Source organism: Eumetopias jubatus, unplaced genomic scaffold (assembly GCF_037043125.1).
Source record: "Eumetopias jubatus isolate StellerSeaLion01/CBP00866 unplaced genomic scaffold, mEumJub1_p1.0 scaffold_8, whole genome shotgun sequence".
NCBI lineage: Eukaryota > Metazoa > Chordata > Mammalia > Carnivora > Otariidae > Eumetopias > Eumetopias jubatus.
Window position 1 is genome coordinate 74,793,216 of NW_028274814.1, and position 16,147 is coordinate 74,809,362.

General features: G+C 44.0%; 1 protein-coding gene and 1 pseudogene across 4 annotated transcripts in view; both read left to right on the plus strand.

Annotated features, from left to right (window-relative positions):
• Window positions 1–663: 663 nt before the first annotated feature.
• Window positions 664–1,129, plus strand: LOC114224096 (large ribosomal subunit protein uL15 pseudogene; annotated as a pseudogene).
• A 1,539-nt stretch (window positions 1,130–2,668) lies between these two features.
• Window positions 2,669–16,147, plus strand: part of ANO6 (anoctamin 6) — a 186,073-nt gene continuing 172,594 nt past the window's right edge. For 3 of the 4 annotated variants that reach the window (XM_088026012.1, XM_028123129.2, XM_088026013.1), the window contains exon 1: window positions 2,670–3,068. Coding sequence is in view for 3 of the 4 variants with exons in the window: in XM_028123129.2 (XP_027978930.1) it covers window positions 2,996–3,068 (73 nt within the window). In the remaining variant the exon portion in view is untranslated. Of the gene's footprint in view, window positions 3,069–16,147 lie in introns of all 4 variants that reach the window. The other variant, XM_088026014.1, reaches the window with a different exon arrangement.

Below are 16,147 nucleotides of genomic sequence, written 5' to 3' on the forward strand. Positions count from 1 at the left end.
GAAGAATTTCAAATGACTCATGGAACCCTGTTACAAAATCAACCACAAGAGTTTTCTACTACTAATTAACTTTGAGCAAAATCTTAGGCCATAAAAACCAGGCCATTTGGTGAGAGAACTGTGGCAGAAAGTTGATGAGATTTTGAGAGCTCAGAATTGGTGGGGGGAAAAAGTGATTTTTTTTAATGGATTCAGCAGTGTCTCTAGAGGTGGTTTATCAAATGGCCAACAGACCAGATTCTAGATGCTTGGGTTTGAACCCCAGCTCTGCCACTTACTTCCCGTGCGTGATTTTGGATTAGTTATTTAATCATCCTGTGTCAAGTGGTAATAGTTGCTAGGGTTGTTATGAGGATTACGTGACTGAATGTAAAACATTTAAAGAATAGTGCCTAGCACATAAAAAGCACTATGTACACATTTGTTAAATGAAAATTGTGATAACTGATCATGTCACTAAAATGCCTCTGGAATTTCTAATTCAGTGGGTCCCATAAGCTTTGGGGAGCGAATTCACTGAGAGAAAACAGTCCTTTTTTCCTCCCCTTTTTTTTTTCCTTCTTTATTCTCCTATCCCCCACCCCCCCAACCCCACCCCCTGCCCAGAGTAATGTATTGTTTCCTCCTTATATTAAAAACTGTTCTCTCTTTCCGTCTGAGCTGCCGACATGCCATCCAGACTGAGGAAGACCCGGAAACTTCGGAGCCACGTGAGCCACGGCCACGGCCGCATCGGCAAGCACCGGAAGCACCCAGGAGGCCAGGGTAATGCTGGTGGCATGCATCACCACAGGATCAACTTCGACAAATATCACCCAGGATACTTTGGAAAAGTTGGTATGAGACATTACCACTTAAAGAGGAACCAGAGCTTCTGCCCAACTGTCAACCTTGATAAACTGTGGACCTTGGTCAGTGAGCAGACACGGGTAAATGCTGCCAAAAACAAGACTGGAGCTGCTCCTATCATTGATGTGGTGCGATCGGGCTACTACAAAGTTTTGGGAAAGGGAAAACTCCCAAAACAGCCTGTCATGTGAAGGCCAAATTCTTCAGTAGAAGAGCAGAGGAGAAGATTAAGGGTGTTGGGGGCGCCTGCGTTCTAGTAGCTTGAAGCCACATTTGAGGGCGTTCATTAAATGCTAACAAGTGCTTTTCAAAAAAAAAAAAAAAAGGGCGCCTGGGTGGCTCAGCTGGTTGGGCGACTGCCTTCAGCTCAGGTCGTGATCCTGGAGTCCCGGGATCGAGTCCCGCATCGGGCTCCCTGCTCAGTGGGGAGTCTGCTTCTCCCTCTGACCCTCTTCCCTCTCGTGCTCTCTATCTCTCATTCTCTCTCTCTCAAATAAATAAATAAAATCTTTAAAAAAAAAAACTATTCTCTCTGGGCATCTGAGTGGCTCAGTCAGTTAAGCTTCCCACTCGATCTCAGCTCAGGTCTTGATCTCAGGGTCATGAGTTCAAGCCCCGTGTTGGGTTCTAGGCTTGGTGTGGACCCTACTTAAACAACAACAACAACAACAACAATTCTATTGTTTAAGATATTGGATAGTTTCTTAAAAGTAATTTCCACATGTCTTGTGATGCATATTCGCGGCTGTTTTCCCACTTCCGATTGGTCTCAATGTTTTCTTTCTTTCATAAGGAAACTCAAAAAATAAGTATATGGGAGAAAAAAGTGCACAGGAAGTTTAGTGTCATCATAATTATCATGATAATTCTGGTACGTCAGTGGAAGAAATATAAAAAGTTTCGATAGGAAGTGTAGGATAATGAATGTAACCAGGATTTCAAATATACCTTCTAAGCCCCTTTGAGGAATCAAAATGAACCCAACACCAGCTTCTTTGAAAACAGCTCTGCAGACACACAGTCCTAGAAACCTGCAGTTCAAACTACCCCCACGAGTCTTAAAAGTAGAAATTCCTTTGTATTTGTCCTATTGCTCCCTTTGGTCCCCGGGGAACGCATTCTTTTACTCTCTGCCTCAATTTTATTTTAGTACTTTCTTTTTGTTTCCTCTGGTTATTATAGTCTCTCACACTGCATTAGAGTTTACCTCTAACCACAGTGGAGTTCTTCGGCTTCTTTTGCGCTTTTGATACGGAGGACTAAGCTTTCAGGGTCCAAAAGGACTCGCGAACATCTTGCGACCGCTCCCTGTGTGTGCTCAGGCGAGCGGGGGTAGGGGGCGCTTCTCTTGCCCGCTCACCTCTCTTTCTGCGGAAATCTTCCGGCCTTTTGTGAACGCGTTTCTTTAGATCTCTCTTCTTTATCTTTTTTCTTCTATTGCTTATTATCTACGAGTTTCGCCTCTTTTTCTCTGTAATCTCCCTCTCCCCTTTCCCCCATAGAATACACGTTCCTTCACTTTGGAGTCAGAGTAATGGGTGCTTGAAGATCTCCATAGGCTCCGCGTAGCTTTTAAATACGGTTCAAACGTGCTCGCCTTCAGTGTTCTCCGCCTGAGCTGTAGTGGCGTTTTTCCCCTCTGCAGTAACACATGTCAAAGAAAGCAAGCCCCAGTGTGTGTCCATATATGACTTTAGAACAGAGAACTGCCTCGTTCGGACGCAACGTTTGGGGAACCCTGTCCACTCCCACCCCCGCGTGCTCCCTCCTCCCCCTTCCCCGAGGTCACTCGCGTGCAGAACGCGATCGCCGACTACTCCCGCTCTCGTCCGGACTTCCTTCTGGGAGCCTAATAAACCTGGGGGAAGTTTAATTATTCCGCAGCGAGCCTGGCTCTCTCACTGGGCATGCTCAGTGGCCGGGCCCCGGTCGGGTGGTGAGTGGCTGTCTTGGGCGCAGGGCTCGGGTCGGCGGCCGCTTGGGCTCGGCTTCCAGGAGTGCGGGCTGGCTACTGCAGCCCCCGAGCCGGGAGCCAGACGCGCCCGCCGCCCCCGCCCGGACGCAGGGCCCCGCCAGAGCCGCGTCGTTCCGGAACCCCGGGCCCCCCAACTTCGCGCCAAGTTCGGAACCGCCCTCTGGGGGAGCCATGCAAATGACGACCAGGGACGTCCTGCTAGAAATGGACCAGGAGGAGGAAGACGACGACGACGGGGATATCGGTGAGCGAGGGGTTCCCCGGCGTGGGCCGGCGCCGGAAGAAGTTGGGGACTGCGCGTGGGCGCCGCACCCTCCTCGGGGGTCGGCTTGCGGGGACCCTCGGCCGCTCGGAGGGGCGCGGGCGCCGGCGGACGGGGAGGAGGGAGCCCGCGCCGCGGTTCCGGGGCCGCAATGCGGTCGCTTCGCGGCTCGGCTGCCGGCGGGCCGGCGCCCCCGTGAAGGCCGGGGAGGCGCGGGGCGCGCACGGTCTCCCGAGAACAGCGTCTGGGCGGGCCCCGGCCGCAGGCTCTGAGCAGTCATGCTAGATACAAGGGAGGGCTCCGCGCGCCGAAGTCTTGACTCAGAAGCAGCAACTTTTGGGTCATTTCCTCCCCCTCGGACCTGCACTGGGGATTCCGGAGGGCGGCGCAGGCGGGGAGCCCACCCCGGTTCGGAGAGCAGGGGTGTGACCCACCTGCATCCGTTGTAAAGTGAAAGAAAGGATCGGCTCCGGGAGGGAGGGTGGGGGTGGGTGGGGCGCCCCGGGAACCGATTTGTGGCCGCGGGTGGCGGCCCGGGATCCTGTTTTTTCAGCCGCAGAGCCCGCGGGGGCAGTGATTGGAGGAGTAAGACGTAGTCTGGGCGGCCCTCAGGACATTTCTACAAGTCCAGAAGGCCCCTGGAGCTTGGCGGGCCGGGTCTGGGGGTGGGGGGTGGAAGCCAAGCCTGGGTGTTATCATTTCTAGTTAGAGTTTAAAATTGCAGACAGAAAGGAGGGAGAGCTGTTTAAGAGTAAAACAACCACAACAATCAAAAGGGGTGGGAGGAGGTGGGGAAGGGGAAAACAATTGGACAAGGGAGACTATCACTGTTAGGGAATGATGACATACTGGGTCCCTCCAGAAGACTGGCAATTAAATTACCGTGCTGGTCTGTTCGGAGACGCTGAGTCTGTTTCCTGCACGCCAAATCAGTTTAAAACATAGCAGTTCCTGCTCATGTCCTAAAGTCCTGTTTTTCTCTAATAACTTTAGAAGTAACTTAATTTTAGGAGCTAGGTGTGGTTTTTACTTTATCATTTCCCCCCCAGCTGTATTGAGACACAGTTTACATATAACGTTGTGTAGTTTAAGACGTACAAAGTACTGAGTTGATACTTATATGTTGCAAAATGATTACCACGATGGCTTTAACCAACACCTCCATCACCTCACATAATTACCATTTCCTTTTTGTGGTGAGAACATCTGAAGTACACTCTCTTGGCATCTTTCAAGTACAGGATACAGTATTGATTATAATCACTATGCTGTACCTTAGATCCCCAGAACTTGTCTTATAATGGAAGTTTTTGTGCCTTTTGACCAACATCCCCCCCCCCATTCTACTATTTCTGCGAGTTCAGCTTTGGTGGATTTCACCTATAAGTGATGTACAGTAATTGTTTTTGTCAGACTTATTTCACTTGGCATAACAGCCCTCCAGGTTACATCCGTGTTGTACCAAATGGCAGGATTTCCTTCTTTCTCATGGCTGAGTAATATTCCATTGCCCACATGCAAGGGTGAGGAGCGTGGTCAGGGGTGCGTATGGTGGTGGTGATGATGGTTATATATATGCACACACACACACATCCCCACCACATCTTTATTCATCTATACTTGGACAATTAAGTTGTTTTCATATCTTGGCTATTATAGGCTCTGCTCACTTATATCCAAAGAACTTGATAACTTCCTTGTTGACCAGGAACAAATTGAATAGAGGGGCTTATACTTCATGATTTAGCTTTACCTTTCATTCAGTTGAGAACAATTTATTAGATGGAGGGAGCCATAGTATTCTTTTTTTTTTTTTTGTTAGAAAACTGAAGCTCACAGGTTGATCTGTCCAGCTTTTTGTATAGCTAGTTAAGATTCAAACCCAGGCTTTCTGACTTGCAAGACCTGTGTGCAGTAGTCCACTTTCCACCTGGTCACTCAGCTGTCAGATAATGTATAATGCTGCTATTTATCAGGCTTTACTGGTAAATCATGATTATATAAAAATGTAAATCATAGAAAACTTTAAAAAAGTTATAATAAAGTAGCACAGTCTGTTTCATAGGAATATACTTAAAAAAAGATTTGATTTATTTGAGAGAGTGAGGGAAAGAGAAGGAGCAGGGAGAGGGGCAGAGGGAGAAGGGCAGAGGGAGAAGCAGGCTCCCCACTGAGCAGGGACCCTGATGTGGGGCTCGATCCCATGGATCATGACCTGAGCCAAAGGCAGATACTTAAGCGACTGAGCCACCCAGGCGCCCCTCATAGGAATATACTCTTGTTTGTTATGGTGAGGTGTTACTGTTTATATTGAGTATTGTAAATAAATAAGGATAAAACCCAAATGGAAATCAAAGTAAGCTAGAGACTCTGAGCTTTGTTTATTCCACTGTGCCATCAGTAGATCTCAGTTTAGAAAGAAAACTAATTTGGTCTAGTCTATGTTTACCAGATAAGGCGTCATAAAATTTATCTAAGTGTGTGGCAATACGTTCTTCCTATTTTTAATTACAGATGTAATTTATACTGGTTCTATTGAGTCAAACTGTAACTATGTTTAATAAAATGTTAAATATCTCTACTCCTCCTTCACTCTTCCCTCCACAGGCCACTGATATTGACACTTTACTGTGTATAGGGGTCAATTCAACATTTTATGTCAGGCAACTAATAGCAGTTTTTGGTTGTTATACAAATTCAGTGTGGGTTGCACTGATTTTATAACAAGCGCAAATGTTTAGCATGCCAACAGAAAGTTTGTCATTGTAAAGTAGTAAGTCTTTTTATTTATTTTTTTTTAAAGATTTTATTTATTTATTTGAGAGAGAGAGAGAATGAGAGATAGAGAGCATGAGAGGGAAGAGGGTCAGAGGGAGAAGCAGACTCCCTGCCGAGCAGGGAGTCCGATGTGGGACTCGATCCCGGGACTCCAGGATCATGACCTGAGCCGAAGGCAGTTGCTTAACCAACTGAGCCACCCAGGCGCCCCAGTAGTAAGTCTTTTTAAACGTTAGCAGAAGTAGGCTGATGGTATATAGCCTTTAACAAAATAATTATAATTTCCAACTATGGGAGAGGAGGTTCTGGTGAAATGAAGATGGTAATTTTAACCTGTGCCTCTGGTTTTATAATGCAGAGCTATGTTAAAGCTGTTGGCTAACATATTCCTCCTAGTACTGGATTGTCATTACTAATAGTTGTATAATTTAAAATCCACTCAGGTACTGAAGATGTCTGTGTAATTCCTCTATAAATATTAACTTTATATTTCAGAACAGTAGAGTCATTTTTGACGTAGTTCCTGGGTAAAACATCTATCATCAGCTAATTTGCAAAACAGAAAAAGAAAAACTTTTAAACTAGATGTGGTCCCCGGTTATAAGATATAAATGTTTTGTGTACATGTATGGAAGGGTGCCCTGTAGTAGACTGGGATTTAGGGCCCTTCTTTTTTTTTTTTTTCCTACCAGTGGGTTTCTGCTTACTTTTGAAGCACTGTTTGGTGCTTTACTTGTAAGGATTGCCTCCTTGTTTGACATGAACGTGACTAGAGAATCAAAGATGGTAAATCTTACTATGAGCATCTTTTCCATATTTGCTTTACTCAGGGCCACCAGAAATTGTGCCCAAACATTTGTGAATGAGGCACCTTGTTGGCATGAGAGCATTTTTGTAAAACACCCCTTATTTTCTAAATCAGCTCCAGTAACCAAATGCAGATGTGACACTTAGGCAGTAGTGGCAGGAAATAGGTGGCTTTTAGCCCTTATGCACTGTGCTGGTGCTGGTGGAGATCACACGTCCAGGCAGGTTCTGTGGGCCTGGTGTGCAAAAAAGCGTTCTTGGCTGCTCTGCCTCCAGGACTACCCCCCCCATTAACCAGTGAATAAAATCCACCATTTCTTCCTGTTCATGTAGAAAATGATAGAAACATCTTTTATAGCTAAGATGTAGGTAGTATATTTAGTGTGCTGATTATTTATTTATTTATTTATTTTGCATTTCTATGGTTCAAACTTTGCTGAGAGAGGAAAAATATTCTCAATAAAGAAGGGAATTATCAGGAACAAGTCAGATGGTAGAGGCAAAAAGGTTTTGTTTCGATGCTTGGTTGGTTGCTTTGGGTTCCCAATCTGTTTATGGTAGAATTTACTCTCTGATCCCCACAGCTGATGGTCATGTCATTGGTTGGGGGGGTGGGGGGCACAGTGTGGGCTAGAGGCCCATTACCCCGGAGCTGTGACGGTCCAGCTGTATCTTTCAAGTGCCTTTATTGGCTCCTTTTTTGATGTCACATTTTTACACAGACTTCCTGCACAAGATTTCTCCCTACAAACTTTGTTTAATCACCTGCAGATCTGAGTCTAGCCCCAGTTTTGCTTTATTCATATTAACTGAGCAAACCTTCTGTGCTCGGTGCAGGATTAGGTGTGGGGCTGGGTGTTGGGAGCCTAAAAATGAGTGAAATGCATCTCTTGGGCATGGGGAAGTGGGTTCCGTGGAACCAGCCCTTTGCAGTAAATGCCATTCTTGAGGTATGTACACAGCCATGGGAGGAGGTGTGGGAGGCAGCTTCCCAGCAGAGATGGCTGGGCTGGGTGCTGGAGGCCCAGGCAGGTGCGGTGGCAGGGAGGGCGGAGGGAAAGTCAGAAGTCCCATGGAGTTGGCTGTGGTGGAAGGGAGCAGCCCCAGGGCTAGGGAGGCAGGCAGGGGCTGCACCGGGAAGAAGACTCTGCATGTTTTAAGGATTTGGGATTTGGAGCGCCTGAAAGATTCTCAGGAAAGGAGTGATAGGATCCAATTTGAGTTAGGATAGATCTCCCTGGCAGCACGTTGGGAAATGGGGTGGAGAGGGAAGGTGGTAGAGGTAAGCCTTTCTAGGAGTCAGGTTTGGAAATGCCTGCAGTGGCCATGGGAATAGAGAGGAGTGGTCTGAAAGTTTAGGAAAGAGGTGACATCTCCGAGGCCTCAGAGACCCATTTGCTTCCAGCAAACAGCAACACTCTTGGACTTGAGCTGAGTGATTAGGTGGAAAGTGGTGGCAGGTGTGCAGGAGGGGAGACTTTTCTATTGTTCCAAGAAGTCTTACACTTTTCTCCTCTGCTTTGGCTCAGACCATTTCCAATCCTTGCTCATACCAGACTTAGCTCCTCTGTTTTTCAGTGGCTCACTCTCCTTCCAAGCCTGTCACAAACCTAGAAAGCTATTACTGATCCTCATTGCCCAAAGTGCCCACCAATAAATTGTCACACCCCTTATTTTTCTGTTCTACACAATTAGCATTCACTTTGTATTTTGTCTTTGTTGTTGATCATGTTGATCCCCACAACTAGAGTATAAATTTCTTGGGCACCGGGACTAGGTCATTTGGATCTTCTATAGATCATGCAAAATATCCCACACATTGTAGACATTCACTGCTATAATTAAAAAAATGTTCTCTTCCTCATCCTCTAACATATAAGTTCCCTGAAGGCAGGTGTCTTGCATGCTTTGTGTTCCACGCTATGCCCCTCATGCCTGGAGTGGTGCTTGCTCTTCAGTAGAAGCCCAGCAGATCATTGTTGAAAGACTCAATAAGTGAATTGCTCTTTTTAAATAGCTTGATTAACGCTATGCTTAGGTAGTTTTATGGCCCTACTAGAATTCTCTTCTGTGGCACCTTGAGAGTCCCTGTTATCTGTTGATTGTACGTAGTTTATCAGGTACTCTCCTAGGTTCCAGGGTCCTTGACCTCCCATACCTCACTATCTAGGGAGGAGGCAGATACATGAATAGACAATTGTGGTAGTCTGTGATTAATGCTGCAATCAAGATGTGTGCCAGGGTGGTGGTATCAAGGAGAAAGCACGTAATCTTGCCAAGGGGACTGTTCAGTTGCAGTGCTTGAACAGCCCTGGAAGGGATCAGAAATAGATAAGTGGGTGGGGTTAGGACAACGATGTGTCTTGAGTATTCCCAGATGTGATTTCTCAAGAAATAAACTTTGATGCTGTCTTTATTTGCTGTGGCAAGGGAGAGATAGTCTCTACCAGGAGAATTGACAGTTAAAAAACAAAACAAAGTGAACTATCCTTAAAGTCTTTCTCTTTGAGTATAGTTTTGCCCCCCCTTATATATATATATATATATATACCTGTTATTTTCAATTTCAAATGCTCAGTCACAATTTATCTTCGGTGTTTTAACTTTCAAGTCAAAGAAATTGCTTTCTAAAGTGTTTCTCATCTCCTCTTATAATTCCCATTGTTCTTTTAATCTGACACAGACATAGCTCTAAAAGAGTTCCACATAACCCCTTTCTTTTTTCTCAAGTGGTTGCAGTATTCACATATGTTGATTGCAGTACATTTTTTTTTTCCTTTTGGAAACCAGTAAATTTAGACCAAAAGCTCCCGTGAAGGTTTCTGTCAGAGATACTGTTTAAATTCGGACATTCTTGAAGGGAGGTTATAATACATTATTAAGAATCTCATAATCCAGCTTTCAGTTGAAAGATGGTCTTAAACTTTCCAAGTGGTATTTGTAGCCGGTTAGATTAAGATGATTACGTTTTAATAAGAGTTTCCCCTCTAACTTCAGGTTTTCGTCTGTTATCATACTTATCAGTTTGTGTTTTGTATTCTAGCTGATACAAGACATCTTAAGGCAAAGTTTATATAGCCTTTGAGAGAGAAGTGCTATCGTACTCACCTTTGTACTGCACAGCCTGCATATCAAAATGCTTTTCACATAGTAGATACTCAGCAAACATTTGCTAAGGGACAGTTTTTTAGATTTTAATGGAAGCTTTGTATGCCATAAGATTAAAGCTTGATCTGCTTTTGATGTGATGTAGTCAGGGCTGGGTCTGTGTGAAAGTCACCAGTTTAGAACAGAAAAACATCATTTCCAATTACCTTCAACCAAGGAAATGTACTTCTTGACTGATAACTCCTATGTAAAGATAGAGATTGTGAGAATTTGATACAATCAACTGATTGTCTTAAGTCATTATCGTCATTGTTATTATTGCTTTTCCTTTAGTTTTGCCTTGCTCTGTAATACTGCAACTAAAATTAATTAGAATCCATCCCAAGAAGCAGCCAGTTTAAAAATACAAGATGAAAATGTCAACAATGGAATAGTGTGGCTATGTACCAAAGAGCAATTCAAATATTCCTTAGCCAGAACATCAGATGGAACATTTGCATGAAAGATAAGTTGAAGGGTTAATAGGCAACTTTCTCTGCTGTGGTATTTATTACTGCCCTGGCTACATGTCTGAATACTCACTGAAAGAACTTGCTGCGATAAGTTAATTCAGTAGCTAAAAATATGAGTGAAAGAAAATATATTCTTTTGTGAAGTCCAGATGTTGCTTTTATATTTAATGCTTTTAATCTAGGACATTGAAACTCTACTACTTCCCACATAATTTAAAAATACAAATACTTGAAATTGAGGGAAAAAGGATATTGATCTTTAAAATTATCTTTTTTATAATTGTAATTTTAACTTTGGTAGAACTTTAGCCATAGGTCAGTCATGCAAATAGATGTTCTTTCACAAAGTACAATTATGCAAATTATAGGCTTGTTTATAAAGCTTGTTTTATATAAACTAAGATTGTGTTGACATAATTGAGTTTTTTATGATTTCTCCAGACATTCTATCTAGATATTTAAAAGATAATCTTTGGCTTTGTCACAGACAAAATGATGGCTAAATTTTTCTTGTGGCATCGCATAGACACAGCCTTGAGCATTTTTTTTTCTGATTTGTGCTTAGTTTTTAAGAAAAATGATTCCCCACTAAATTGTAAGCAAACATTATACACCCTTCTTACATATAAAACTCATACCTTTAACATTATTTTAAAAGTTTGTTTATATAATGATTTGAAACCATTGCATTCATTTTTGTATCATTTTATTTCTTTCTGCTGTTACTTATTAAATAAACAAGCTCTGGATGCTTTGTTTGTGTAAAAGATAAGATCCCTTTTCTAAAAAAAGAAAAAAAAAGAAAAAAGAAAAACGAACAGGCAAAACCCACCATTGTTTCTAAGTGAGACAAGTAATAAAGAAACAGTATAAATTCATTGATCATAGATGCTACCTGGGAAAACTAGGAGATTCAAAGAGAGGGTGGGAAGTGAATCCCTGATGAGGGGGCTGGGGAGGAAAGACTAGGGGAAGGCGGTGCTGATGCAGAGCAGGGCCAAGGGAGAGGAACGGCCGGCTGTCAGAAGACCCGAGTTTGCGGTTGGCTTTGACATCTAGAATCTGTTACCTGAGGCCAGTTGATTGGCTTCTCTGAGCCTGTTTCTTCAGCCCGGTGGGGTTGCTAGGAGGATGCCAGGTGTCTGTACAGTGCTGAGTGTGGGGCCTTTCAGAACACTCCACAAGTGGTAGTTACAATGTCACCATCCTAATGAATTCATGTGTTTAAATGCTACTTCTTTCATTTTTTTTTTAAAGATCTCACCTCATTTTATTTTAATTCCAGTGTAAGAAGTGGCTACTCTTCACCTCCACCGTCTCTAAGTCCTCTCCCCTTCAACACTGCTGTGTGTTTTGTGTTGCTCGTGTCACATCGTGTGTTTAGGAGCTGCCCACTAAGTGTCAGGTTAAGGATGACTGTGACGGGCTATGCTGCAGACATGTGTGTCTAAAGATAAAGGAGGTGAAGAATAGCATGTGGTTTCTGCAAAGAGATAATTATTGTGTGTTCCTCCCCTCCCCCCCGCCCACCAAACAGATCTTCAGACAGACTGACAGTGTTTTCCAAATTCCAGGAAACCTGCTACAGGAGGAAACTCTTTCAGGGAGTCTTAGCAAAAGATCCTAAGGGCTGACACTTAGTGGGGCTCCCAATCAATGGCTCATAAATGTAGAGATTGTTTTTCCATCAGTACTACCTGTGGCTTATCCCATTCTCTCAATTGTTGTCAGGCAATTCTTGCCAAAGTATGTGTGCTCCCGTGTGTCATCAGATAATTGTATGTACAAGACGTGGGGAAGGAGACATTTAAGTAAGAGGTCAATAGCTTTTATTACCAATTGAATATCATAGGAGAACAGAGGAGAGGAAGATCAATGTTGAGATGGTGCTCCATGCTTCCACTATTACTACTGGGACTGGGAATGTGGAGGATGGTTCAGAGATGTTTGCCATTCAGTGGAGGGGGGGCGGTCGGGTGGCGCGTGGTGGCCGTGATTGTTTACCTGACACTAAGAACCCCTTTGACTTTACATCCTTCCCATCACCCCCATTCCAGTTCTTGACCATTGTGTGTTCAGGCAGGCAGTTTTGGCCCCTCATTCTCTCAACGACCTTGTGTCTCTGAGACAGGCCCCCCTGGGCCACCTTGTTATTTGAGCGCACCCAAACTCCATTCTTGCATCTGCATCCATGTGGGTCTGAAGGGGAGGAGGAGACACCCGCGCCTGAGCTCCCCTGTCGGAGAGATCCACTCTCTCCCCTCAAAGTCCTGGATGAGTGTAGGTCTTAGGGATCAGGTGAAAAGTGCTCTTTTCTTGAGGTTTGGATCTGCAGGGGAAAACCCGAATTTGATGAGAGATACTTATACCAGAGATTTAAAGAAAAGGATGACTTTTCCCTGTGTTGAAAGATTATCTCCACCCTCTGTCATAGTTCACCTCACCTTACCTTGGCCAGGGATGTGGATGGGCATCCTGTACTGTGTCAGGAAGAAATGGGCCTCTCTGTTGGCCTGTGGTCCTTTTTATTTATCCCTCATTGGCTCCTCAGTTGCCCATCATTCTCCTCAGAGTTCTTCATCTGACCTCTGTCCCCGTGTTCTCCTCAGACAATTGCCGGAGGTGGAGACTACCACTGTTTACACTTCAGTTTTAGACAGATGTGATTCAAATTCTAGCCCACACATTCAAGCTATGTGACCTTGAGTGATTAACAGAACTTTCCCCTCCTCTCTAAAATTGAGCTGATATTGGAACCTACTTCAAGGATGACTGTATCAAAGTGATGTAATTAAAAAAAAAAATCTTGCTTTGCAGGGTTGTGGTACCTGATACAGTGAAGGCTCTCCATAATTAGAAGCTAATGTTAATATTCTGGGTAGCAGTTTTTACCTGTATCTCAGCCTAGATTTACCTCTTCTGTTTTTCACTAGAGGTTTTATCTTTCTTCCTTCCATGTGTATAGCTCATTGTTAGTCTTTGTCTTTTTCATTAAACTGTGAGTATCTTGAGGAGAACCGTCACCTCATTGAGCAGCATAGTGCTTGGCACATGGTAGGAGATCAGTACGTTCTTACTGAACGAGTAAATGGATGAGAGATTTTGATTATTGAAGGACTGTGGTAGATTGGGAAGATAGGCCTTTGTATATAGACCAACCCTTGGGTAGGTTTTTATAACTTTGGAGCCTTAATTTCCATATCAGAAAAATGTCATAGAGGTAATATAGAAAGGGTAGTGATACTTTATAGAATTGTTATAAGGTTTAATAATGTTAATATATAAAAGGACAAGGGGCAGTTCCTGGCACGTAATAGGCCAACAAATAATGGAGTCATTTATGAAACAAGCAAAAAATGGAGAAATACAGTATAAATGACTGGTGTAACTTAAGTTAGATTTTTCTAACCTGTTAAAAGACATGAATATGATGAATAGAGCGAAATGATAAAACTGAAGACAAGAGCACACAAAGAAATCGTTACCTTTATGGTCTGAATTGTTTTGAGTTTAGTGATATAAATAAATTAATGTCTACCTAATTTGCAAAAATAGGTATATGAAATGGCATTTTTCATTTTGTGTGTTTGAGGTTTGGGAATGATTTGCCTATACCCGATTGTTAGAACTTAAATACCACCGGGCCCCCTCCAGCAGCATCAGCCCTAACAAAAGTTAGATGTCCCATTCCATTTGGGTAGATCAAGGCAAAATGAAAGGAGGAAGGCTGTTTTTATCCCTAACTAGAGTTAAAATTATTTGCTTTATAGTTAAGTGTTCATAGAAGCGACTCTGCAATGAAGTGAAAATTTCATCTTTTGGTTACTGCAGTTCTTGTTGTCCATGGATTTTAACCTATATTCCAAATTGCCAGACTGTCTTCATATTTCCCTCCTCCATTTAAATAGCATTTAGTACATATGGGGTACTTGCTTCTATAACAAGCACATTGCAGCTTACAAATCATAGAGGAGATGTGAACATTTCTAACAGGCCTTGTCATCTACTCTAAGGGTGAGCAACACAGTAAACGGCTTTTGAGCAATGGGGTAATCATGGTTTTCCTGAGAATTACAGCTGCCTAAACTGTGGCTAGTGGCTTGTTTCATACTCCAAGATACTTATTTTGAAGAGTTCAGCCACAGTCTTGACTAAGTTATTTGGCACACACACAAAAATCCATTTAAAGCTGATTGTGGAATTTGCTACTAGTGGCCTTCATAAATCAGGACCGTTGCTTTTTAAAAAGACATGTGCAGAGGGACTCCCGGGTGGCTTAGTTGGTTAAGCGTCTGACTCTTGATTTCAGCTCAGGTAACAATCTCAGGATGGTGAGATGGAGCCCTGTGTCAGGCTCCACACTGAGGGTGGAGTCCGCTTGGGCTTCTCTCTCTGCCTCTTCCTCTCCCCTCCCCCTCCCCCGCCAGCCTGTTCCAGTGCTTGCTCAAGCTCTCTCTCAAAAAAAAAAAAAAATGCCTAGAGGTTTCAGTGAGCTCAGAGCACTGGATTAATAGTGTCTTCGTGGTCTTTACTGAAGACCTCTTTTGGGTCATGTACTATTTAAAATCTGAGGATAAGAGAACCGGAGAAAGAGAATTCCAGCTTTAGTGAAGCTTGTTTTCTAATAAGCGATAAAGTAAAAACCAAAAACGTGTGCAGAAATCCGTTCATTTACCTAATGACTGTTCAGCACCTTCTGCGTGCCAGGCATTGTGCTCTGTGCGAGGAATTCAGCAATACACGAGGCGGAAGTGGCCTCTGCCCTCAGCGAGGAGGGAGGACAAACATGCCGACAGATCGGTAGCAAATTACATGTAAAGACTGTGGAAAAAAGAGAAACTGAGCCAGGAGAGTACAGCTGAGAATAGAACTTGGGTATTTCCACAGCCAGTTCAAGGGGGTGGCCCTCGCTGGAGGACGGCTGACAAGTGCAGCTGTTCTTTTCGTAATCCTAAAAATAACACGGCCTTAAAGTGTCATCTTTAAAAAGTAGGTCTGTTGAGAAGGATCAAGACGTACATTAGATTCATGTGTAAAGCGCCACAAATGTTTTCAGGCTCGCAACTCCAGTTGTGCTGTGCAGGGCCAGCCCTTCGCGAGGAAGCTTTGTTTATTTGGATTTCTGCAGCTGTTAATGCACTTTCGAAGTGAGCAAGTAGCTCAGTCTATACAGTGCTGTGCCCCTGTATTCCTTGGTTGGTTGGTCAAACCATTAACTGAGTTGGAAAGCCACAGAACCCGGTAGGTCACCCCCAGCTCCCTAAATTCTTCCTTTGTGGCCCAGTGTAGTATTATAGTCCACCTTCCTTCAGTTAATGATGGGGCTGAGAGGTTGGGCTGTGGCAATTCTGTGCAATTTACCCCCTGTTGACAGAGGAGGAGGAAAGAGAGAAGGAGCAGGTGCATCTTGTTCCCCTGGTCCACATTTTCCTCTGCTGACTTGAATGGGGCAGGGAGCTAGCAAAGGGCACTTTGGGTTTTCAGCCAGGAACTGGTTCTTCACTCTTCCTGCCCTGCTTTGCTGAGGCATATGGCTCATTGGAAGTGACTGACACCACAGGAAACCTGGTGTGCCCCCTCAAGGACTTTCCTCTTGAGAAATCCCAATACTAGAGAGTCAAACTCTAGAAGTCCTTAATAGCCAAAGTACCTTGGTAATAGAGTAATGGTGAAGATGCAAATTAAAACTTGTTTTGGGGGCGCCTGGGTGGCTCAGTCGTTAAGCGTCTGCCTTCTGCTCAGGTCATGGTCCCAGGGTCCTGGGATCGAGCCCCACATCGGGCTCCCTGCTTCACGGGAAGCCTGCTTCTCCCTCTCCCACTCCCCCTGCTTGTGTTCCCTCTCTCGCTGTGTCTC